Source organism: Balearica regulorum, chromosome 13 (assembly GCF_011004875.1).
Source record: "Balearica regulorum gibbericeps isolate bBalReg1 chromosome 13, bBalReg1.pri, whole genome shotgun sequence".
Taxonomy (NCBI): Eukaryota; Metazoa; Chordata; class Aves; order Gruiformes; family Gruidae; genus Balearica; species Balearica regulorum.
This window is the reverse complement of record NC_046196.1, coordinates 22,287,277-22,310,994: the sequence shown is the minus strand read 5'-3', so window position 1 is coordinate 22,310,994 and position 23,718 is coordinate 22,287,277. Positions and strand designations below refer to the sequence as shown.

General features: G+C 51.1%; 2 protein-coding genes across 3 annotated transcripts in view; one reads left to right on the top strand and one right to left on the bottom strand.

The window, feature by feature from the left end:
* PSKH1 (protein serine kinase H1) overlaps nt 1–19,025 on the top strand; it is a 37,286-nt gene extending 18,261 nt beyond the window's left edge. For both annotated transcript variants that reach the window (XM_075765177.1, XM_075765178.1), the window contains exon 4: nt 12,424–19,025. In XM_075765177.1, the coding sequence (XP_075621292.1) occupies nt 12,424–12,741 (318 nt within the window). In that variant the 3' untranslated portion in view covers nt 12,742–19,025. The remainder of the gene's footprint in view (nt 1–12,423) is intronic.
* A 2,125-nt stretch (nt 19,026–21,150) lies between these two features.
* On the bottom strand, nt 21,151–23,399 carry CTRL (chymotrypsin like). The gene is made up of 7 exons (XM_075765192.1): nt 23,253–23,399; nt 23,020–23,123; nt 22,743–22,822; nt 22,403–22,484; nt 22,125–22,305; nt 21,626–21,759; nt 21,151–21,442 (listed from the first exon to the last, which is right to left on the bottom strand). The coding sequence occupies exons 1-7, from the start codon at nt 23,302–23,304 to the stop codon at nt 21,281–21,283; spliced, it is 795 nt and encodes a 264-aa protein (XP_075621307.1). The 5' UTR covers nt 23,305–23,399; the 3' UTR covers nt 21,151–21,280.
* Nucleotides 23,400–23,718: the final 319 nt, after the last annotated feature.

The following is a 23,718-nucleotide window of genomic DNA, read 5'->3' as shown; positions in this document are numbered from 1 at the left end:
AAGTTGCCATTTATTTACTGGTGGCTCATCAACAAAGTAGAACATGTAGTGAGCGTGGTTCTCCAGAAATTGTCAAAGATCTGGTGGTATTTGGGGGTTTATTGACCAACTCAGGGGAGGGAGGCGGAGATATGTTCGTTGTATTTGCAGACGACCTTGAATTGGAAGGGCTGCAAAGTGCATTGAATTCCAGATGGCCCTAACAAATTTGAGCAATTCAATAGCAAGTGTAATTTTTTAAAAAAAATTTGAGTAAGTTAGAGCACAAAAATAGGTGAAGAACAGAAGATTAGGAGGTGTTGGCCTCTCAGAAGAGGAACCGCCTATGAGTCACAAACTATTATGTGAGACAGCGATATCCCACCTGTGGCAAAAGACAAACGTACTGGGGTGTATGACGAGAAGGAGAGGCTGCGTGTGGTGTAATCCCGCTGCATTCGGTGGCTGATGCAGCATGCCAAGCTCCGACACTTCTGGGCAGCCGACTTCAAAAACACCACGGGCCAAGCGGAGAGACTTGACAGAAGACCAACAAAAACAATCGTGAGTCAAAAAAAACCCCACGGTCTCCGGAAGATTGAAACGTTTTTGGCTGTTTGGCCTAAAGAAGGTGTTGTCATAGCAGTTTGCAAGTATGCAGAAAGCTGTTTTGAAGAGGAAAAGGAATGATCTCTTTTCCAGATTCTGCCCAACGAGAGCCTTAAATTGCACTTAGAAAGATTCATATTAGACCTTTTGCAACACTGGTGTCTCCTGCTCCTGAAAAAGAATCTACCCGGAGGATTGCTGAAGCTGTCTGGAAGAACAAGTTAGGCAGTCATCTGTCAGGAATGATGCATCTGCGGCGGATCCTTTGGGGACCGTGGGATGGATTGGATGATCCCAGGACATCCATTGCAGCCCTGTTTTTACCCTGATTTCCCAAGGAAGCAAAGTTTATGGAACTGTGCTATCTGTCATTCAGTCTCCCACAATTAACTACATAAATTCTAAGGTCAGTTTCCGGTCCATCTGAGAGATTTGGAAAATTCGAAAGCCTGAAGTTTCTATGAAGTTTAGAAAAGTCAGTGGCTCAGGGGGGGAGAGAACTAAATTCACATCCTTGCTGCAGGAAGGGTAATTAAATATCAGCCAGAATTTATCCGGAGAGCTGATCAGCACATGATCCCACCACTCGTGGCACACTTGACCCTGTTAAGTGTGTGGGAAGGAGCCAGGGCAGTGGCGTGTGTAGGGAGCAGGGATGTGCTGCTGCCATGGAAGAGGGATGCTGGTACTGGCCGGGGACAGGGAGAAGAGGAGTGGGTGACACCAGATGCACGAGAATCTCAGAAACCTTTGGAGGCCTCTCATCCCATTCGGCTTGATGGGACTGTTGTCAATGGTGGAAGACTTTTGTCTTCTAGAGTCTTGAAAGGCTTCAAGGACAGAGATCCCCCACCTCCCTGGTGACCTTTTCCAGGGCTGCACCACCCTCCCAGTGATTTTAGTTCCCCCCTCCCTGGTATTTCCTGATATGAACCTTCCAAAGTGCAGCTTCTCCCTGTTGCCCCTTGTATTGTTTGGACCTGCTGTGTGGCTCTGTAATCCTTGTAACTATTTTCAAATAACTGTAATTTGCTATTAGATTGCCCTTAGACTTCTCTTTGCCTGACTGAACAAGCCCAGCTCCTTCCACCCCTCCTTGTAGGCCATGTGCTACAGACATCTAGCCATCTTGGTAGCCCTCAGCCAGATCTTCTCCACATCCTTCTGGGACTGGGAGATGGCCAGGCTCAACAGTAGTTAGTATGATTCCACATAGCAAACTGAAAACTTGATCTTTTTGGAAAAAAAAGACAAATGTGGGAAACAACAGGGTGGGATATAACAGGAAAAAAATAAATCATACCAGTATAAGATTGTAGCTGCAGAATGAGGTATGTGTGAGCTAGGGATGTTTGAGTTGTCCTTGCTACTTTAATTTTTCCTTCTTGTGTATACGCAGTTTGGTGCGGTTTCAATGACATACTTTGTGCAGCAGGATGTCTCTCTGCTTCCCTGAATAGTTTGGGTGCTGAAAGAGGCTGAGAAGATAATAGTGGCAGAGTGCGATCCAGAACGCTCGTTCTGCTCTGGATTCTAACAAAAACTGCCCAAATAATGCCAGGAAAGACAACTGTAAACCGGTCACCCAGGTCTGAACTGTGATGAACCAAGCAAACCTGCTTTTAGTGTCTCCTGATGTTTTGTGCACTTTAAAATTTTCAAAGCGGCAGTAGTTTATATCCACCTTGCCCACCCAAACCAGTGCTTTCTGGGAGAGAAAAGGGAATGTCATTAGATTGGGCCATGCTGGCCTCACTCGGGAAGCGCTTAGACATCTCACCATCAGCTTTTAGGAAATGCTCAGATGGCAGAAGGGACCTTTCCCCTCCTCTGAGCCATGCCTGGCTTGGATTCTGATTAAAATTGAAAGAGTGACAATAAAGAAGGAAGGAAAGTCAGGCCAGGCAGCAGGGCTGCTCCTCTGCCGGAGGCTGAGCACGGCTGATGTTTTCAGCTCAGCTCCTCACCCACGTGCTGCGTTTGGTGCTTGGGCTTGAGGAGGTTAAAGGAGCCTTGGAGCAGGGCACGGACAGACCAACAACTGAGACTGTCTTAGGATTTGCTCCCCCTTGTTCGTTCGCTTGTCAGCACCCAGGGCTTGTGCATCGACAGCTGGAAGCCTGCCGAGGGGGGGTGTATGCGGAAGGTTATAAGCTTCTCTGTTCATCCCCCCGCTGCACTAATCGGCGTGATAAAAGATATTCTTCCTCCCTGGGGAAGATTCTTCCTCCCTATCGGGGACCACTGTTTCTTAAACCGTTACTTTGAATTGGTACCTAGAAACGCGTATTAGCTTCCGTTCCAGTTCTCAGCCGGTACATCTCTTAAGATAATAATTCCAAATGAGAGAACATCATTCAGATCAGTTTTGAATTTTCCTTTTGAGAATAAAAGGACTAAAGATGCCAGGATACCCAGATGGTACAAACAGATTGGGAATGGTATTTCCCTACCCAGTTACTGCAAATACTATTGTGAACTGGTGCTATAGCAATACCTCTGGAAATTTCTGACTGTTTCCCCTGCGTGCCTTTTTTGATGGCGGTCTCCAGCAGCCTGTACTCGGTGAACTTGTCTTTTCCCCTGTATTCTTTTCAAGTCCAGGTCTCTTGACCCTGAGCTTTCTCAATATCCAATTTCTCCATCAAGCTGGTTCATGTCCCCTGTGTCTAACTGCAACTTGCTGACACATTTTTAAGAGGTGGATGTGAAGCAATCCAAGCTAAAATGTGGTGTTACCCCAATTTAACGTGCCAGGTATTTCCCTAGGCATTACTGTTGGAAGAGCTGTCCCTGGCTGTAGAGAAAAGCTTTGTGTTTATTGGTTTTGTAGCTGCTGTAATTTTACTGCGTGATTCGTGCTGAATACTCGGTGCTTGTACGGGGAAAATCGGCTGGCTATTTCCATTCGAAAAGCTGGGTTATAGAAGTTCACAGCACCAGATGGCTGCGCATACTTATAATGCTGTGGATTATTAAAGGACTGCTGTATTTTCCTCTTTCATCCCTCCTTTATTCCTCCTCCCCACATCAACAAATTAATGCTGAATGCTTGGGAATCTGTCCTGCGCAGACTTTAGCACATCACATCTTTTCATTGGAAACTTTTTGTTCCAGCCCTTTTGAACTGGTTGGTTTTGATCACCTCTTTGCAGCCGCTCGTGGGCTGAGCGATGCCCGGGACTGTGCAAACCTCTTGTTCTTGGAGCCTCCATGCAGTCCTGGGCTGGTTCACCACGTGGCGTCTCTTAGTTCCTGCCCCCAACCTGCTCCTTCGGTTTTGACACTTTCAGTTTTCTGAAGTCATGTGGAAACCTCCTAAATTAGACACGTTCGCGTCAATGTATGAAAGGTGCAATGCAAAGAATACTTAAGGACCTTCAATTAATTTATTTTTAAAAACTAACAGCATGTCACTTGTCTACCACCAAAGGCATCTGAATTTTTAAATGCAGCTACTCTGAAAAATGAGAGAGGATGGAGAGATGTGCCCTACCTCATCTAATCTAATACATACATGTTAGATTGAGTCATTTTTGTGAAAAAATGCCTTTGCTGTTCATATCCACGATACCTGAGTGCCATCTGTCTCCAGATTGTTTTTCTTGGTAATGGTTTTTAATGGCCCAGATGTCTTCAGTGGGATTGCAAAGAGCAGCAGTCGGTGACCATAGAGCGGAGACGTATACAGGGACACGTATGCAGTTCTGAGCAGTGGTATGGCCGGGTGTGTCTGTAGGCTGGAAAGCAGCTGTTGCAAGCCTTGCATCCCACGTAGGTTCTGCAGGGCGGGAGAGGCTCGTCCTGATGCATATAAGAGCAAACTCCTTTATATGAAAAATTCTGCCTTCCCAGGTCAGGGCTGGTCTTTGCAACTTCTTGAAGAATGGTATCTCCATGGCCTGGCCTCATAGGGGGATGAGTGTGTATCTGGGGGAGGATGAACTACTGGTATCTTCTGAAATCTGATTTTTAAAAAGTACTTAAGGGCAAAAAAAGGAACTTAGAAACCTGAATATAATAGAAGTACTTTAAAGAAGTAGTGTCCAACAGGAAAATGGATCAGAAACATCTTCACTGTGTATTTTAAGGTAAAAACAAATAAAAAGCCAGCCTAAAACAGTTGTCTTGTTAGCAGGGCAGGTTTACATCACCCCTTGACAGCAGCATGCGCACCCAGCACAGGCAGAATAAAATTCAGAGACTCTGGTATCTCAAATCAGCCCTGAAAGCTGCTCTGCTTACAGAGTGCTGGCTCCCACCCCCACCTAGGTTTGGTTTAGTTAGACGAGAAGACTCACGTTGGTAACACAGGTCAGGGTTTTATTTCAGACGCGCGCGTCGGGAGCTCTCTGCCGGCGTACGCCAGGTTCGTGCTCGCTTCAGCTGTAAGTGAAAGAGGTGGGTTGGTTGTTCAAACCGGAGAACAACGCGCTGTTTGTTCCCCACGCGCCGGTGCAGCCGGCTCCTCAATAGCTTTTATGCTGATGTGAATAACTAGCAGGGGTGGTGGTGGTGGGATTTAATCACAGAGGGCTTAGCACTCAACGCAATCACCTCACCTAAGTGACACTCAGAGGACGATCTCTTGCTTTTCCTCCTCTTCCTCCTCCAGGCTCAGAGCCTGCATCTGAATGAGACACAGCACACTTGAGAGCTCTTTGAGGCATTGTAAATGAGGCTGCTTTCCCCCAGGTTTATAATCTAGCAGGGCTGAAGCCGCAGATCGGCGATGCGCCCCGTGTTTTACGCAGCTTAGAAGTTCAGGAGACGGTTTTGCAGGAAATACTGGCACACCTTCGAAGTGGCAGCTGTCATTCCTGAGGGGCCAGAGCTACAAATCTCCACCGTGGGAGTTTCTCCCGTTGTCGTTCAGGCTGTAAGACAGACTGCAGCACAGGTTTCATACTTGGTTGAAGTGCTGCTAATTCTGGACTCTGTGCCAGTCGCTCACTTGGGCCGATGTAGCTGCTTCTGCAGCCATCCAGTGAATCATGCCAAGGAATGGGGGCTCAAAACCCCAGCAGAAAAATTAACAGAAGCTCCCTGATTTGGCTCACTTTGGCTGCACAAACCAAACCATCCGTGCTGGCACGATGGAGAATGCAGCATCAAAACGCGAATGAAGAACAGAAATGGAGTGCTCATCTTCTGTGGCACAGAGCTTTGCTGTTAACTGCGATGAGGGCACGACATGAAGGAAGTCCCTCTGACCAAGTGGACCTGTTCAGCCCAGTCTATCTGTTGGGGCAGGCTCATTCCCAATAAATCTTTTTTTGTCTTGTAAAACTTTAAAGTAGCCGTCTGATGGTTTTCTGTAGGTGAACCTGGCAGGAACCCATGAGCTGCTGTAGGGCTTCTCAGCGTCCCTGGTGCTTTGAGGCTTCTCCAGTGCTCGATCAGACCTATCCTAAGAATCGGTGGGAATGGGATATACCGTATTTTTGACCTAAGAGTGATCTTTTGCAGCTGTGATAACATGCTTTGTGCTTCATGTTTTTGTAAAGACCAATGGGCAAGGGAGATTCAGGCCTTTGCAGTTCTGGATGTCCATCACCTTCCCCGTAACATCGTCTTTAGAGCTCCTGTCAGTTCTCCTGAAAACAGCATGTAACTTGGGTAGGAATCGGGAAATCAAAGTGTATTTTTCCTTCAGTGGGTACTGTCAAGACTAAAAGCAAAGCTTGGAAGTTAGATGACTGGCTCTTCTTTTATTTGCCCAGGACTAACCAAAAGATCCGTCTGCAGCTTTGTGTCTCTAGGGAAAATGTCAAGGAGCTTCAGTGCACGTGTATAAGCTTGCGCACCAAGTGCTGTGCCCGTGGAGTTGAGGAGACCTCTTGGATGGCCAGGGAGGAGCTGCTGTTAGCTTGGAGAACCCTGTGGTGAGGCTCAAGCAGGTCACCTGTAAGAAATGGGCCTGTCTGAAGGTTGCCTGGTTGCCATCTCAGACTTCATTCACAGTTTCACTGGGCAATGAAAGCACGGTGAGACTTTGGAGTTGAAGCATCAGAGGGACCCTGTGGGCCTCCTCTGGGTTATCTACGAAGGTGCAGGGTGCTGAAAGGTGGCACCTGGGCCTGGAGGGATGCAAGGGGACAGGCACTCTGATGAGGAGGGAGTTTTGCCAATAACTGCAGGTTTTGGATATACAATGGTCCATATACATCTTTACAGCCCAGCTTCAATCCCCTCTTCCTGAGAGGCCTCTTAACCTCTTGGATTCAGTAGTTGAATGGGATAGCTCTGCACAAAAGATCAAAGTGAGAAATGAATGACTGCGCAGCTCATCTCAAAGATCATGAGTTACTAATCGCTGCTTTTCTGTTTCAAATATCCTCACAGTCACTAGAGAAAGTTCAGGAGTCTTTCCTGTCTCCTGGGGATCTCCGCGTGCCTGAAGGTTTGTGCTAGTTAGTAGGTAGGATGTGGTTTTGGCGGGGGTTGTTTTGTTTTAATTCAAGGATCTTTTACAGCTTAGAGCAGCACTAGGCTTTGCAGCATCTCATCTCTTCTGATGCCAGAAGCCCGGCAGCCCTGCTCCTGCCTGGTGAACAGAGGGGAGAGTGCCTTCAAGCTGTCCTCCTGTAAGCACGAGCCGGTAAGCCTTCACCTGTGCTTCCTGATGATTAGGTAAAGGAGAACAAAGTGATGGCAAGACATCCTCCTTCATGCTGAGCCTGCGCAGGAGACTAAAGATGTACAGCTGTTTTCTGTGGTTGTTGCAGGGACCCTCCTTATTTCTGGGTTGGGTTGAGCTATTCAGATTTACTTACTGCAGCTCTTCTGCTTTCCCCCTTCCCCTTTTTTTTTTAATTCTGCTGGATCATGTTTTTAGCCACGTTGCTAAATTCTGGAGTTGCAGACATTACTTCCCAGAGGATGTTCAGTCCTCCAGCACGAGGGCCAATAGTCTCCAGTGTTAAACCAGTTGTACCCAGCGTTTGTCTCGTGAGAGATGAGGTTTGTGAAACGGATGCTGCACCCCCTGTCCCAGACAGAGGTCTTGATCGCAGTTTGAAAAGAAGATGGCTGTTCTACCTTTTTTTAAGATGTGTAGAAAGACACCAGGACTACTGTAGTACCTTTCCCTGCCGGGGCAACGCAGTCAAACAGAGGGAATGGCACGGATACGATACTCAAACTGCGTTACATTTGAAACCAGTTCCTAGAGGAGCAGGGGTGCAAGATGAACAAGTATTGATGACTCCTCTTCATTTTTGTGGCATTTTTGTGCCACAGAAGAGAGGAGTTTGTCATTGCAGCTGTGAGATGAATGGCAAAGCTATCTGATGGGGTTTAGCTGATGCAGTGTTTCATGGCCACTGGATGGGAGCATTTTCCTCCTAAGCCATTCTCTGTTTCTTCTCAGAGAAGCAGAAGGGCAAAATCTCTAGATCACTTTGGTCCCGTTGTGTGAGCGCACCTTGTGTCCTGCACTCGTGTCCTTCCTGGTGTTCCCCAAACACGCCAGTGTCGCCCTTCCTCAGCTCTTACACAAAGTCCTGTTGCTGCCTTGCACTATTGATCGGGAGGGTTCCTGGGGTTTTGCTGAGTTAAAACTGCTGTTTTGCCAACTGATGCAAGGTTTCTGGAGAGTGGATACATTTCTCCAGGGACTGGGCTTGAAAATCGCTAAATTCCTTCCACTCTGCTTCAGTAAAATGTAGTCTTACCTACTTCTAAAGAAAAGGCTTGAGTGAAATAAAACCAAAGATGCGTATGGTGCAGCAAATGAAACCTCCAGCCGTATAAACAGATCAATAAACTGATTTGTGTTTGCTGACCAGAAGAAAAATCTAATTGCAAGTACTCCATATTCAACATTTGTTGTGAAACTAGAGTAATCGGAATAATGAGAAATCCAATTTGCTTTTGTTTGGAGTTTATTCTTCTTTAGGTTTCATTAAACTGGACTGGCACAACGCACAGGCCCCTCAAAGCTTAGGCTGGTTGTGTGTTCACGGTTTCTAGGTCTTATGTTCGTCGAATTCCAAATTATCGCATTTCCTGTCTTTTAATATGACTTGAAATGATTGCAGTAATGCTGCTCCTGGTGTTTAGAGGCTCGTTTCACCCGCCAGAATCTCCTGCTCTGTGTTGCCATCGGTTGGCTGAAGTTTGAATGCATCTGAACGGCAAAATAGCTCTCAGGTTGCTGCACGTTCCAGGTCTGTGCAGTCACTAACATCTGCGAGAGGAAATAATGCTTTCCTGCCTGTCCTGAAGATGGATTTCCAAAAAAAGCGTCGTTGCGTCAGTCCTCAAGTATTTTTCATTTGAACGCGTATCTTGCATCTCTTTGGATTTAGGTAAAAAAGAGAGGATGGAGATCCTGGTGTGGTTGTATCTCTGTGAGGGACAATAGTCAGAAAGGTAAAAGATTTTAGATGGATGGGAAGAAATACCCCAGGGAAAAAAGTCAGGTTGGAGTCGTGTGAGCATGTTTTCTCCATGTGAGTGGGACAAAAGCTGTTTCAAGGTACCTAAGTCGTCTCGATTGCTGGTGACAGTAAGGACAGTGGTCATAAAGGGTTCTTAAAAAGTGCTTATTGCAAGGAGAGAAGAATTGTCACCAGCGTTTAATATCACTGTGAGTTAAAGTTGGTAAATTGGATAGACAGAGGCAGGGCCTTATCCAGAGGCCTGGTAGGAAATCTATAGGCTTGAAATGCGATTTATATCTCCCCGCGGCAGAGGCAGATTGGGCTCTTTGGGTCTGTTGTTATAAATAGCGTAAAGGCTGAGCTCTTCAAAGGGTCAATGTCACCGTTATTGTGGGGTTTGCTACATTTGAAAAGGTGTTTTTTGCTATTTTATTTATCCTCTTTATAAACGAACACTTTAATGAATCTCTGATCAAAGATTGTCCCTATTCTGTTCTTTTCTATTCTAACAAGTGCCTGTTTTTTCCTAACATTCATTGTTGAGATGCGTTTCGTCAGCTAAGAAAAAGTGATTTAAGGCAGGTTGTGACAAACTAATTGTATTTGAAAACAGTAGACAGAAAAGCTTGAATTTTAAGAAAATTTTGTTAACTGCTTTTGTTCTTGAAAGGTGGAAGGGAGTGCATTTTGGACATGGTTTCAAAGCACAGAAGTCGTGCTGGATCCACAGGAGAAGGCTGTGCTTCCTTCCTGAGCACTCTGGCTCTAGGCAGTAAAAGTATTTCCATTTCTATCCTGAATACTTTCAGGAGCATTTATAGTTTTTTATTCATGTACAGGGATTTTCTTTATATCAAGTAGTTCATATCATTTTCGCTCTCTTCTCTTGCATAGTTATTGATCATATATCCCACTTTAGCGAAGCTGAGTAAGCCGGACTGTATTAGTCATCGCTTGTAAAATAAAACTTTCTGTACCGATCCTAGTAGCCGGTTCCTTAGCTAGAGCTGGAGGAGTTCTTCCCGTGGATTAGCTCTCTTGCTGGTGCCTTTGAGTCTTTTGAAAGAGAAAATTGCTTTCGGTAGCAATAAATTGCAGACCTCCAAAAAATCAGGACACACCTTTTTTAGACCTTTGCACAAGAAAAAGACATTATATCTGACTGTACAGCTGGTGGACCCCGTATTTTAAAATAGCTGGGTTCTTTTCTTCCTCACCAAATGCAGAGAGGAATGAAAGACACAGAACAGCAGCCTTTTCTTTTTTAACTCTGCATGCTGTTTCCGCTCAATTACACATATGTGTTTGTACATGACCTTAATTATTGTATCGAAATCTTCACTTCATTGCATGGATCTGCTCGGGTTTTTTTCAACGCTGCTTGGGATGTGGTCTCCATCTACTTGAAAAATTCAGTACTGGTGGTGTCAGGAGGGGTGAGACCCACACAACACCCAGGGACTGCAGAAACCTGCTCTTGCCTGGATCCGTATTCGACCCTTGGGATTTTATGCTAGCCGTACTACCACCTCTGCTCCACTCTTACGGTGGATATTGCCATGGTTTTCTTCCGAGCTCTATGCACAGCCCAACCTTCCCCTCGTGCTAAAGGAAATGTTCCCACGTTAGTATGAATATGGTGTTTTGTGAGAAACGAACCAATTCCAGCATGCGCGGCTGTAGGCATTTGTCTTGTCTTAAGTTGTTATGGCTACACTTCTATGTCTTGGGGGAATTAATTATAGGAGTAATTAATTATTTGAGGTTTGTTTCTTTAAAAGAAGTATTTTGTCAAAAATTTCCTTCCTGTTTCACTGGTAACCATTCCTGAAAATTCCTTATATTGAACATTTATCTACATTTAGAACGTTTGATGGGGTTGTTTCCAGCTGGACTGAATTGGCTGTTCAAGGGTTGACCCAGTAGCAACATCTCCTAGATTTCCACGTGGGAGTAAGACCAATTGTGACGGCAGAAAAATCTCCCTAGTCTTGGTTTCAGGATTGCTGCAGAGGTCAGTGCTTGCTTGCTAGATGCATGCCTTAAGATGAAGGGTCAGAAGAGATCATAGAACCACAGGATCCCAGACCAGTTTGGGTTGGGAGGGACCTCACAGCCCACCCAGTGCCACCCCCTGCCATGGGCAGGGACACCCTCCACTAGCCCAGGTTGCCCAAAGCCCCATCCAGCCTGGCCTTGAACACTGCCAGGGAGCCAGGGGCAGCCACAGCTTCTCTGGGCAACCTGTGCCAGGGCCTCAGCACCCTCACAGGGAAGGGTTTCTGCCTCACATCCCATCTCCATCTCCCCTCCTGCAGCTTCAGGCCATTCCCCTTGGCCTGTCACTCCACTCCTTGATGAAGAGCCCCTCTCCAGCTTTCCTGGAGCCCCTTTAGGTATTGGAAGGCCACAATTAGGTCTCCCCGCAGCCTTCTCTTCTCCAGGCTGAACAACCCCAACTCTCTCAGCCTGAGGTCTCCACAGCAGAGGTGCTCCAGCCCTCGCATCATCTCCGTGGCCTCCTCTGCACTCGCTCCAACAGCTCCATGTCCTTCTTGTGCTGGGGACCCCAGAGCTGGACGCAGCACTGCAGGGGGGTCTCACCAGAGCGGAGTGGAGGGGGATCAGGAGTCAAGATCCATCCTCCGTGAGCAATACAACTCGCATTCAAGCAGTAATGGCTTCATTGGATACAGAGCACTTGGCCTGAGGAGGGTCTTCAGTGGGCAGTTGCTGTTGTTTTTGTAATAGTTGCGTGGGTTTAAAAGATAACGCGAGATGAGGTGAGAAGTCTCAGGGCCAGCACCTGGAGTAGGATGTAGGTCTGCGAGCCCACGTGTGTCCGTGATGCAGCGACTGGAGCAAGCACGGGCGTGCAAGTGAGTGCGTAACCGAGAGTGTGACTGCTGGTGAAGATGGAGCTGGACGAGGGGGTGAAGGGACCTGGAGGCTGGGGATGTCCGTGGGGGTGTCTCTAAGGACAAGGACGAGGCCGCAGGAGGGCCTGGCGACCAGAGCGATGAGGGAAGTCCCAGCCAGCTGCTGGAGAGATAATTGAGTCTGGGGGTTGACTGAGACCACCTGTATGTGTGTGTGCACACGTGTGTGTAGGTGTCTGTAGGCTTGAGGTGACTGGGAAGACTGGGATCCCGGGTCAGAGTGGGCAGGGTGAGTGCCTGAGCCCCGCTGCTGGACGGATCTGGGCTGCACCCAGGTACACGCAGACATTTCCCGCTAATTCAGCCTCTCCCCCTCAGAGCCTCTTGGGGTAACTGTGTCCCCTTCTCCTTGGGCAGATACTGTTGGTTACAGCTTGGAAGTTTTGAGGATGAAAGAGAGAATGGAAGAAGCAGAATGCCCCAAAGCGCCTTTTGGGCATGGGAGGAATTAATTAATCAGCGAAGCTGTGCCAGGATGTTTCATTCTAATCATCTCTTTTGTGTTTCAGCCCTGGCCCAGTGTGTCCAACCTGGCCAAGGATTTCATCGATCGTCTACTCACGGTGGACCCCAGTGACAGGATGACAGCCCTTCAGGCCCTGAAGCACCCGTGGGTGGTCAGCATGGCAGCCTCTTCCTCCATGAAGAACCTACACCGTTCCATCTCGCAAAACCTTCTCAAGAGGGCGTCTTCCCGCTGCCAGAGCACCAAGTCCGCGCAGTCCACCCGCTCCAGCCGCTCCACCAAATCCAACAAGTCACGGCGGGTTCGGGAGCGGGAGCTGCGAGAGCTCAACCTGCGCTACCAGCAGCAGTACACTGGCTGAGCTCTGGGCTGGGACCTGCCAGGCGTCTTTCCAGATGTCTTCTCTGCGGTGGAGGTGTGCAGCACCCTTGGCCGCATGCTCACCCGGTGAGGAACATCCAGGTTCCTCCCTCCTTCCCTCCAGGTGTTCCCCCCACTCCATCCATGAGGAGGTGTCCCCCCCGCCCGTGCGGAGGAAAGGGAATCTCATGGTGGCCATCGCACCCTGCGAGCTGTGCCGTGGGGTCTCACGCAGGAAACGGGGGAGCCCTGGTGGGCTCCGAGCCTCAAGTAACATGCAAATTAAGGAGCTGCGTGGGGAGAAGAGCTCTTTTGTAGCCTAGGAGCTTGGTTGTTCATAGTTATTTATTAATTCCAGAGCGTTAAGTTTCACTTGCATATGCAAAAAAAAAAAAAAAAAATCACTTTATGTACATGCACGTATGTGTGTGCACATACACGTGGGGGGTGTATATGTATTTAAAAATTATATATACACAGATTTTAGGCTGGTTTAGTCAGACTCTGTGGTGCCTTAGCAGTGAAGCTGGTATGAGTCACATGCAGTTAGAAGTAGGATAGCTCTGACTCACCGGCGTGCTGCCCACCAGCTCCTCGCCGAAGAGATGCCAGACAGCAGTTTTCCATGACGGCTGGGAAGCTGCGAGGTTTCCCCCAAGGGCTGCCATCCGCCTGATGACGTCAAGGGTTTATTCAAGCTGTGCGAGAGCTGCTGTGTAAATTGGCGACCGGGCTGAAGTGCTGCGAGCTCGGAACTGGAGTTCAGTTCCTTTGATCCAGACTGGGTGGGTGTTCCTGATGGAGGGGTGGGAAGAGCATCATCATCCTGCAGGAACTTCATGGTATGCAGGGAGATGTCTTTGGCAAGGCAGGTTTTTGGGGGTTTCCTACCTGTCTCCCTTGAATTATCCTTCCACTATTTGCAGCAAGACCACCACGCAGGGTTTGTTTTTCTTGCTGTGACGTGGCCGTGTCATGTCTGACCCGTTACACATCTTGCACCCTTCAGACCAGCGTTACCAACTGCATCGCTTCACCAAAACTTGGGTGGTTCCAGGTATTGCTCCCTGACTGCGGGTTCTACGGGGCTCCCCTGCGTTGCATGCCTGTCTGCCGTGGGCAGGGACACCCCTCCAGTGCTCTGGAGGTGTTGCACAAACACCTTAGAGCTGTTAGGTGTGACTTAAATCCAAGAGGAAAAAGCTGCCTTTCGGGTTTCCTTGTGCTGGATGGGGCCTCTTGTGAAGGACCGCTTGGAGAAGGTGGGTCCTGTAGAGCTGAGCTTTGCGCAAGTCTGCTGAGATATCTCCCCAACTAGTCAGAGCAGCAAAGTGGGGCTGGTGGCACGGTCTCGGGGTGGATTCGGCCGCTTGTGATAGCAGAGACGAGATCTGCAGTGAAGGAGAACGCTGGTTTGTGAAACTTTTCAGATGAAGCCGTACGGTTTGCTTCACGCTGTGCGCTTGGGAAGCGTTTGCTTAGCTCAGGGCCGGAGACGCAGGCTGTGCAAGCTCAAGGGGAGAGCCCAGGACTGATGGCTCTGCCGCTGTGTTTTAGTGTCAGCGAGGTTTGAAACGGTCGGTTGCATCTCCATGGAGCTCTGACTCTACTGGCCGCAGCCCCTCTTGGTCAGCAAACAGCAAAGCAGTGCGGCTGCAGTGGGAGAAGACCAAGTTTTCTGTGCTAAGGAAAAAAGGGAATTTCTAGGGATGTGCTTCCCACCCCAAAGCTGGGATGGGCCATAACCACTGGGAGCACAGCTCCATCTGCCCACGCGTGCGGTGGGGACAGCCAGTCTGTGTAGCAGGAGTGAATTCTAAATCCTTTGCATGGTTTTGCATATTACTTTGAAAACTCTGGCTCCTTTGGCTGCCCTTTCTCTGAGCGGCTGTCCTACCATACCACACACCGTCTGTCTTCCATCAGCATTAACAGATACCACAGAATTACCAAAAATTGGTTTTTTCAGCTCTGTGGACTGCAAAAAAAAAAAAAAAAAAAAGTTTTTTCAGCTTCTTTTACCTTCTCACCTAGTTTTCCCTGGTTCGTTACCATGAACTACAAACCAGATGTGATTTCTGACGAAACAGGCAGCTTGCCGCGTTTTGCTTCATAAACAGTTCGGCGCCCCTCACGTTACTGCAAACAGCTCTTCCAAAGCAGCACCCACTCCGAGACAAGGATCACCTGGAAAGTGGTTCTTCCCCCACAGGTTAAGAGATGGCAGGATGCTCTCTGAGGTCTTCTGGTTTTGAGACGTGACTTGTAGGAGTCTTCTGCACGTTTGGAGCATCGCACCCAGGCACTGTGATCCCTTTTCCCTCCTGGGTGCTTTCATGGCCCTCCCCAGATTATCTTGCGTGTTTATCCTTAAAGTAGGTATTTTTGCCTATGCGAGGAGGTCAGACTGAGGAACTGAGCCAAGACCTCTGGAACCTGAGACCCTTTAACCACTTGATCATCAAAACGCACAGGCGTTGTGTGCAGATGTCTACCCATGCTGTTCCTTCGTTCTTTCCCTCGTGGAGGATAAATGAAGGTGGAGAGGAGGTCAGGACCTTGAGCTCTCGTCTCACCAAGCTTGTTTCTCCACCTTCACAAAGCAGAAGAAGGATCTTCTCATCTGTGACACTTCTTGCTTTATCGCTCTTTTCGGCAATTGGTTATTTTCGCCAGGAAAGGTTCAGAGTGAGGTCGTTCATGGTGAGTTTGGGTTGGAATACGCTTTGGGAGGTGGGATGTTGCTATAGGTTCCTGGCACTGTCAGTTTTCTGCGGCGATGCGCTATGACCGGCAGGTGAGTGAGGATCCTTCGCATACGCGAGGAATACTGGATAGCTGCTACCTGCCTCTTGGTGGTCCCCAGGCACCTCACTTGTAGGGAATTGCACCAAAGAGGACCAACTCCATCCCATAACGGGCTTTGGATTTTCTAGAAAAAACCTGTAATTTTCTTTACAAATGCAAAGTTTTCTTGTTTGCATGGAAAAATCAATGTAAACATGGGGGGAATCTTTATGGGCTTTCCTTCCATCATTTGATTGTAACACTTTTGGCTCAATCCCTCCTCTTTTTTCTAAATTCAGTATTTGCAGGAACTCTCATACCCTGGCAACGTGTGGGCAGAGGGGAGGCTAGCAGAGCTCCGTCCAAGTGTCCCTTGGAGTCCTTGGTGATCTTTCTGGTTTCCCCTTGTCCCGAAAGCTGTGATGGTTGAAATGCTGCATTGCAAGGTCCAGCTCAAGAACAAATTCCTCGGGAGATTTATCCTTCCGACTGGGGCCCGTTTTCAGCTGGATCTGGTTGGGGGGGGACAGTCAGCGTGCTGTAATTCTGAGCAGTGGTTCAGGTGCCTTCAGTCTGCCCTTTACAAAGCTCTTCACTGTGAATTATCTCAATCATCTGTCTTCGTATATATTCTACAGAAGCATCTCAGCTTTCAGTTTAAGTCTCAGGAGTTTACACTTTTCAAGAGTGCCTTGTTTCAGGATTTTAGAAGCTAAAATCTCTCTGAAACGATTTTTTTTCTGCTCTTCTATTTAATTTTCTTAATCTCCTCCTTTGGCTTTTAATGGTGGTTCTTCATTTGGCTTGCGGTGGTTTTTTGAAGACTTCCTCTGGTACAGAATTAGCCGGGAGAACGCAGGTAACAAACCTGTTGTGTTCCGGGCCGTTGCCGAGTTCCAGCCGTTGTATTAGCTGGGGTGCAAATCTCGCAGTGCTTTTGTTGTCCGTAGGTCTGTTCGTGCGATGAAAATGAAGCTGGAATGACACCTAGTGGCAAATTGTAGTGTGTCCTTCTCCAAGCACAGCCCTCTTCTGTTCACCTGCCCGCTCGTTCTGGGTGAGATGCTCTTCCAAAGAGGAATCTGGGTTTGGTGTCCTAGACCACACCTGCAGTCCTAGATGTCCTTTCTCAGCCTGGCACCGTTTTCTCCTGTACTGATCCCAAAGAGCAGCGTTTTCAGCCCGCGCAGGGATGAGCACGAGTCCACGTGACCCCACTGGAAGGGGATGCTTGATGGCGGGGAAAAGCCACGTGCGATCAACCCACCGGTATCTCGAGGAGATGCTCACCAGCCCCCTGCCTTGGGGGGACCTCTTGGGGGACACTAGGAGAAAGCAAAGCCTAAAGATGCCGAGGCTGGAATCGGTACGTTTGGGACTTTCTCCCATCACGAGACACGATGGAGCAGCTCGGGGTGTTGCTTCCCAGCGTATTCTGTTTCAGGGAAAAATGGTTTCAAGGAGTAGAGGGGAATTATGGATGGTTGTCTTTTGGAACTTAGCTGTACTGTGTAAAACCATCCCATCATTTTGTCCTGGAGTTTGGCTGCTCTCTTGGGGAGGAGAATTATGGCTTCAAAGAATGTGGCCTGTTGATTCCTTGATTATTTTTTGAGGGTTATTGGAAACAAATGTGAAAAGCTCTTCCAGAAATAACATTAGGTGGTCTACAGACTTGTTCAGCTTTGCATCCAGATTTTTTTGAGTACGTAATGTATTTTTCTATGGATTTTGCTAAACCAGCAATTACTTGTCCATGTGTGATTTACTTCTTACCCCTCTCAAGCTTCCAAAAAACTAACACATCAACCCAGTGGCGGTATAAACTCCCCTTCCTTCAAGCCAGAAGTCATCTGTGCTGCTTAACACTGAGATCGTGATAGCATCCAGATGCTCCTGCCAGCTCCTGGACTGCCTTGTTCTTGGAATCGTACAGCAGATGTGAGGGACGGCTTTGTAGCCTTGTGCTGAGAGTGAGCCCGGACAAAAGCGCTCTGACCTGCTGGCTTCGGTAGCGAGGTGGAAACCAGCTGCAGCGTAGGGTCTGCGTTACGTGTTTGGTTTGGAAATGATAAACCCTTTGGAATTTGGATATTTTCTTCTTTTAGGTCAGGTATTTTCTGCTCTGGTAATTCATGTTTTTTCTTACACCCCGCTCCATTTCTCAATCCTGTCTTCTACCCGGCTGCTTGGCTGAAGCACTAATACAGTCAGCTTTTACGTCATGCACGAACTGGAATAGGAATCGTGGTTAACTCAGCTGCTGGGCAGGATTTGGCTCTGCCGGAGCCGTGCTGAGTCCTGGAGCAAGGTAAAACATCTGTAGGGTGCCGTGCAGGCGGGGGAAGGCTCCCTTTGAGGACCCCGCAGCGCAGGCTCAGCTCAAGATGATCTTGTACAACACAGGACGGCGAGCGCGTGGCTCTTACAGGCCTCTTGTTAGGCTGCGTGGGGCCATAGTCCTGTTTTAAGTGACGATACTAAAGATTTGGGAGGGTTTGAGGTTGGGTAAATTAATGCAAAGCAACCCAGGGATTGGCTCTGGGGGGGAGATGACGGTCGCAAACTGTTCTCTGGCAGCAGCGCAGTCCAGGTGAGCCCTTGGATTTGCAGGGAGGGTGGTTGTGTCCCGGCCTCTCACCGGATCGGCTTTGTCCCGAAAAATCTCACCACGTGCCTGTACCCCTCGGTGCCGGATACCCAGCCCCAAGTCGCCTGCACCACTCTCGGGAGGTTTTTGGTGCTTTTTTTTTTTTTTTCTGACCACTCAGTGCCCTTTTTCAGCCTGGATTAAGAACGCAGCTCTTGGGTGCTCCGGAGGCAGGTGCCTGCGTCTCAGCTGTGCCTTACTGCAGTACGTTTGCAAAAAAAAAAAAAAAAAGCAAAGCAGCAGGGATACACGGTGCAAACGGCGTCGCGGCGCTCGGTACCTTCTACTCTGTGTCCCTTGTGCTGGAGGGAGCACTGGGGCTGCTGCCTGCCTGACGTGACGCTTTTTCCTTCTCCCGCTGCGTCCCCCCCGCGCAGTAACACTGTAGATCCCTCCTGTGCGTGACGGGCGAGCTACTCGCCGCCGTCGCAAATAACGTTGCACTGTGTTTGTCTGCTGAACGTGGAAGAGATCCACGACCCCGACGAGGTGCCTTAGGAACGAGCAGCTCTGAGCACGCCCAGATGCCGTGGGTTTTCCTGTTGCTTTTTGCTACGGAAAGACGCCTCCTGGGAGCCACTCGGGACCGGTGGTTTTCCAGCACTTGCTGTTATTTTTGGTCACCAGATTTCCGGTGCTCCGGCTCGTTAGTCTCCTAACGGGGCTGTTTTGAGAAGCGTCCAGTTCTGTGACTTGCCTTTTGAGTCCTGCCTTTACGCTAAGGACTGTCTTGTAGGATGAGGTCTGACCCATTGTAATTAGTCTGTAACGTGATGATTAGAGTGTACAGAATTATTTATTTTGTGTACTCAGTCTGCTAAACGTGTAAATGTATTCTGTGTACCCCATCGCTCTGCTGTCGTTACTTCTCGATCTGCTGAAAGGCGACGCTGCTTTCCGACACGTGAGTGATGTCAGTAAACGCATCGAAAGCCAGGAGCTACTCACAGCCCTCCTTACGACGCGTGTTAAATACCACAGCAAGGAGGTACCAAAGTGCCCGTAAATGGGTTTGCTGGTTTCTTTAAGGCAGCTGCCAGGCCGGGAGCTGCCCGAGGGAAACCTCGTGCAGGGCTGGGATGCCCAGAGGGATGCTCAGGGTGAGCAGGGCAGTCTCGCTGGCAGGCAGGGTTCGGAGGCTGGACAAGCGCTCTGAGACGTTTTCTTCACTTTTTTTGTTGGCTGCAAGGTGGCAAACGGCGCCGGAGAAATACCTTGGTTTGCCCGCAGCAACTCGTCACCTCTCCGGTTTCACTCTGAGCAAGAAGAAAAGCTGTAAGACCAAGTGAAAAACGCGTACCCCTTCTGAACCAGGTCACTTCCTGGAAGGGAGGTGATTTTTCAGGGGCGAGGGACCCCGTCCCAGCAGTGACGGGCACAACGGTGACCTGAGCGCACAGAGCAAATGGCCCGTGGTGCTGCGGTTCCTTCATTCCTGTTTGAAGCTCCACGTGGTCACCGGTTTCTCTGCTCTTACGGCCCATCCCCACATCTCTGACATCCAACTATCTTTAAGGTCGTTTAGGAGCTGGCTAAAGCCAAAAGAGGAGTGAGGAGTGCTGATTTCACGTCACGGGTCTTATTTCAGGTACGACGGAGTGAAAGCACACCACGTGTCGTGGCAGACTGGTGGGCCGGTGTGTACCTAGTGCGGCTGCTACCGCCGGCCTCAGGGCCGATCAGCAAGGGGCTCAGCCCCAGGCCCTTCTCCCCCGTATCGAGGATTTCCACCGGAAAGGAGCCCGAGCCAGCAGCTTCACGGGTTTCTCTGCAAGCCCCTGTTCCCCCACATCACTTCGCTCCAGATGCTCCTGCTTTCTGCAGAGCAGACCACTCAGTGAAGCTGAATTTTATCCAACCAAACTAAAATTTGTATTTAAGCAGCTTTTCTTTTTTTTTTTTTTAACTCAAGCATATGGGCCAGACTATTTGTCTTTACCCTCCATTCGTGATCGCTAGCCCTTCCCATGAGCATGTCTCCGTGTAGCGTCGTGCTTTCTCTGCAGCTGCTTGGGCATGAGAGTGATTACAAGGTTAGGGGGCTGTGATTCACACAGCAAAGGTTTTATACCGCATTGGCATCACTGGTAAGGAAGAAAAAACCCTGATGCCTCATGTTGGGTCAGTCTGATCCTGCTCCTCTCCACACTGTCCTCGTGACCGGCTCTGTTTGGAGCTGCCAGGAACCAGGTTTTAATTCACTGACCACATGTGAACACAAGACTTATGTTTTTTGCACCTGCTGTTGTCTCAAGAACCTGTTTGGGTGAAAATGCTGCTTTCTTCTGAAAACCTGTTGCCTGGCCTTGAATTTTGTTTTCAGCCTCAAGTTTTCCTTTGGGGTGGCCTTGAGTTTCCCGCTCTGTTACCTGGCAAACCTGCGCTGGTGAAGCAGCCTGCTGTTCTCCAGCTGCCGCCTTCCCCAAGAGCTGGAGCTGCCGTTGGCTTTCCTCCCCTTCAGCTCCGTGTTCCCGGGCTGTTACACAAGTCGCGGCTTTAAACTGCAGGCAGGGATCTCATGAGATCCTGTGTGCCCGCCAGCACCCACCCTCCATCGCAAGCCAAGAAGCGCTCGCTCGTGCCGAGCCTGGTGAGCTCCGCCATCCCTTTCCTGGAGGAGCTGATGCTGGTGGGACCAGCTGGAGCCGGAGACCTCGCCCCTGGGTTGGTGGCAAGGCCGTTACAGGTACCGTCACCCACCCTTGACGCTGTAGTGGGCTCTGGGCTGGTGCTGGGGTGTAGCTCTGGGTGCTTGAAGACCCCCTGAGCAGCCCCTGGGCCACAGCCAGCCCTGTGCCCCCCCCGTCCTGCCTTCTGCGCCTCCCCAGTGGGTCCCAGCTGGGCACCGAGCTCCAGCTCGGGGAGGTGCTGGGGTGCAGGAGGGGAGCACCCAGCCACAGGGTGCCCCAGGCTTCTGCCATGCACCTTCCACCCCGGTCTGCATCGCGAGAGGAAAGGAGCTGGGGGTCGTGCTTGGCAGAAGCGAATGCTGATGCTTTATTAGGAGGCGGGGTGCCTTGCTTCCAGCTCAGCCCCTTGCTGGCTCTGCTGAGCTCACTGTGCCAGGAGCAGCACCCGGTGACGGGATCCCTCCGCACCAGCTCTATCCCTGAGCAATAACGTAGTCGATCCAGTTTCGGAACTGGCTCACGCGGGTGTAGATGGCTGGCGTGTAGATGTTGCAGTTGCTGTTTCCCCAGGAGACGATGCCGATCAAGGTCCAGACGTTCCCGTTCTGGTATACCAGGGGTCCGCCAGAGTCACCCTGCAGAGAAGACACCTCCTGCTCAGTGATCCTGGTGCGTGCTCCAAGCTGGTCCCTGCCACCCGGGGACACGGCCGGGTGCTAGAGCTTAAACCTCTGGCTCTGTAGATGTGAGCCCCCACATCTCCTCCTCCTCCTCCTCCTCCACCCTCCCTGCGGTGCCGCGGGACCTCGGCTCCTTACCTGGCAGGAGGAGGCGCCGACCCCGCCGGCACAGAGCATGGAGCTGGTGATCCGGTTGCCCCAGTACTGCGTGCACTGGCTCTGGGAGATCAAGGGCAGGGTTACCTGCTGCAGGCGCGTTGCCAAGGCTTGGGCTGCCGGGGAAAGAAACACAGTTAAATCGCCCCAGTGTCCGTGGGTCTCCTCTCAAATGTGCGGGTGCTGCCGTGCAAAGCACCTTTCTCCCTCCGTGCCCACGAACCCCTTCTTCTCTGGGCGGGATCGTCCCGTGCAAGGGCAAGCTTGCACGGTCACCCCTGGGGTTTCCACGCATCCACCTCCTGAGCACACACCTACGCCTGTGCTTGCACCAATGCACGTGTAGGCACACTTGTTACTCGACTGCCCACCTGCCCCCCTCCCCGCATGCACACGAGGCGTCAGCACCCCCAGACCCTGCAGAGCCCCTGGGAAGGATGACAGCCACGCGCAGCCCTCCCCGAAGCTGCGGGGTACGTACAGTTGGTGTTGACGCGTCCCCAGCCGGTGGTGACGCACTGGAGGTTGGTGGGCAGAGCCAGGTTGGCGGGAGCCAGGCAGATGGGGGACACGCGGGATCCCAGCTGGGCAGGCGAGGCGAGCTTCAGCAGGGTGATGTCATTGTTCAAGGTGTAGGAGTTCCAGTTGGGGTTCGTGACGGCCTGCCAAAAAATACCGTAGCGCTTCATCCCCGCCCTCGGGGAGCAGCTGTGGCGCAGAGCTCCAGCCTCATCCCAGGACCGCGGCCGCCCGGCTCACCCTGGACACGGTCTTCACTTGTGTGGACTCTGAGTTGGAGCTGAGGTCGTAGTCCCCGAGGACGACGACGTGGGAGTATGGGCTGCGAGAGGTAAGGGAGTCAGGGGGCCGCACGGCTGCCAGCACCCAGGGTGGGAGCAGCACCGGGGGCTGCCGCGGGCACGGTGGCCCGTGCGCCCGAGGGAAACCCCCCGGGGAGGCAGCCCCAGGCTGCTCAGCTCCTCAGGTGCTGGCTTTTGGGGCTGCCCCAAGTCCCGGCACACCCTGAGCCCCTGCCCCTCCCCGGTGTCCCCCGGGGCTGGGTGGCACTGCCACAGGCCGGCCGGGCAGCGCTCCTCACTTGAATTCGCAGTGGGCGGCTGTGACGACCCAGTTCTCGTTGATCAAGGAGCCGCCACAGAAGTGGGATCCTGAGCGGGTCTGGGGGGGAAGAGGGAGAAAGAGTTGGGGCTGGGCAGGCTGAGCCCCCCCCGCCCCGACCCCGCCGAGGCCAGGGACAGGCAAGGGGTGTCACGGTCCCCTTGGTGCCTACCCAGCACCCGGCTCGCCGTGCTGTGCCGCCGCGGTGCTTAGGGCACCGGCGCTGCCCCTGCCCGGGGAGCGGGACGGTGCCGTACCTGCAGGGACACCTGCCAGGGCCACGAGCCGGGCACCGCGTTCTGCCCGTTGATGATCCTCTCGCTGTAGTGCACCGAGGGGCTGATGGCAGGCACCCCGCAGCCTGCAGGAGAGGCAGAAGGGCACAGGGGTGACCCCGAAAGCTGAGGGATCACGCCCAGGGGCTGCTAGTGCGGGTGCCCCGGTCCTGCTGCACCCCGAGGACCTTCCTGCACCCGCAGGCAGCGCTTACCTGAGACAGTGCTGGCAAGGGCCAGGCAGGCAACCGCCCACAGAAGCGCCATCCTGGCAGGATAGGGACGTGTCCCTGGGGGCCACGAGCTTTATAGTAGCCAGGAGCCGCATGGCTCATAGCCAGGCAGGGCAAGGTCTCCCTGCTGCCTTCTGCCAGCTGCTGGCAGGGGTGATGGGCCACACCTGGCACCTATTTCACCCCATGCAAGCAAAGACAGGGGAATGTGCTGCCGAACGGCACCCTGGGGTGCTTGGGCTATCGCTGTCACGAGTTGTGTCGGTTCTCACTGCAGCCTGTGGAGCTGGAACGGGAGAGCACCGCGGGGCTGTGCTGGGGGCACAGCAGGCTGCCTGTGGGCACACGGCTGGGTGTGCTGGGATGGGTGCCAGTGCCCGGGGTGCGGGAAGTCACCCCCAGCCCCATCCCCGCTCCAGAGCTGTTGGCACCAGGGCCGTTTTCCCAC

What these genes read in the sequence shown, in the direction of transcription:
- CTRL (XM_075765192.1), bottom strand. Translation starts at nt 23,304, where the DNA reads ATGGCGCTTCTGTGGGCGGTTGCCTGCCTGGCCCTTGCCAGCACTGTC. An exon ending in CCTTGCCAGCACTGTCTCAG is followed by an intron (nt 23,124 to 23,252) that starts GTAAGCGCTGCC and finishes CCTCTCCTGCAG; the next exon opens with GCTGCGGGGTGCCTGCCATC. An exon ending in AAGTGAAGACCGTGTCCAGG is followed by an intron (nt 22,306 to 22,402) that starts GTGAGCCGGGCG and finishes ATTTTTTGGCAG; the next exon opens with GCCGTCACGAACCCCAACTG.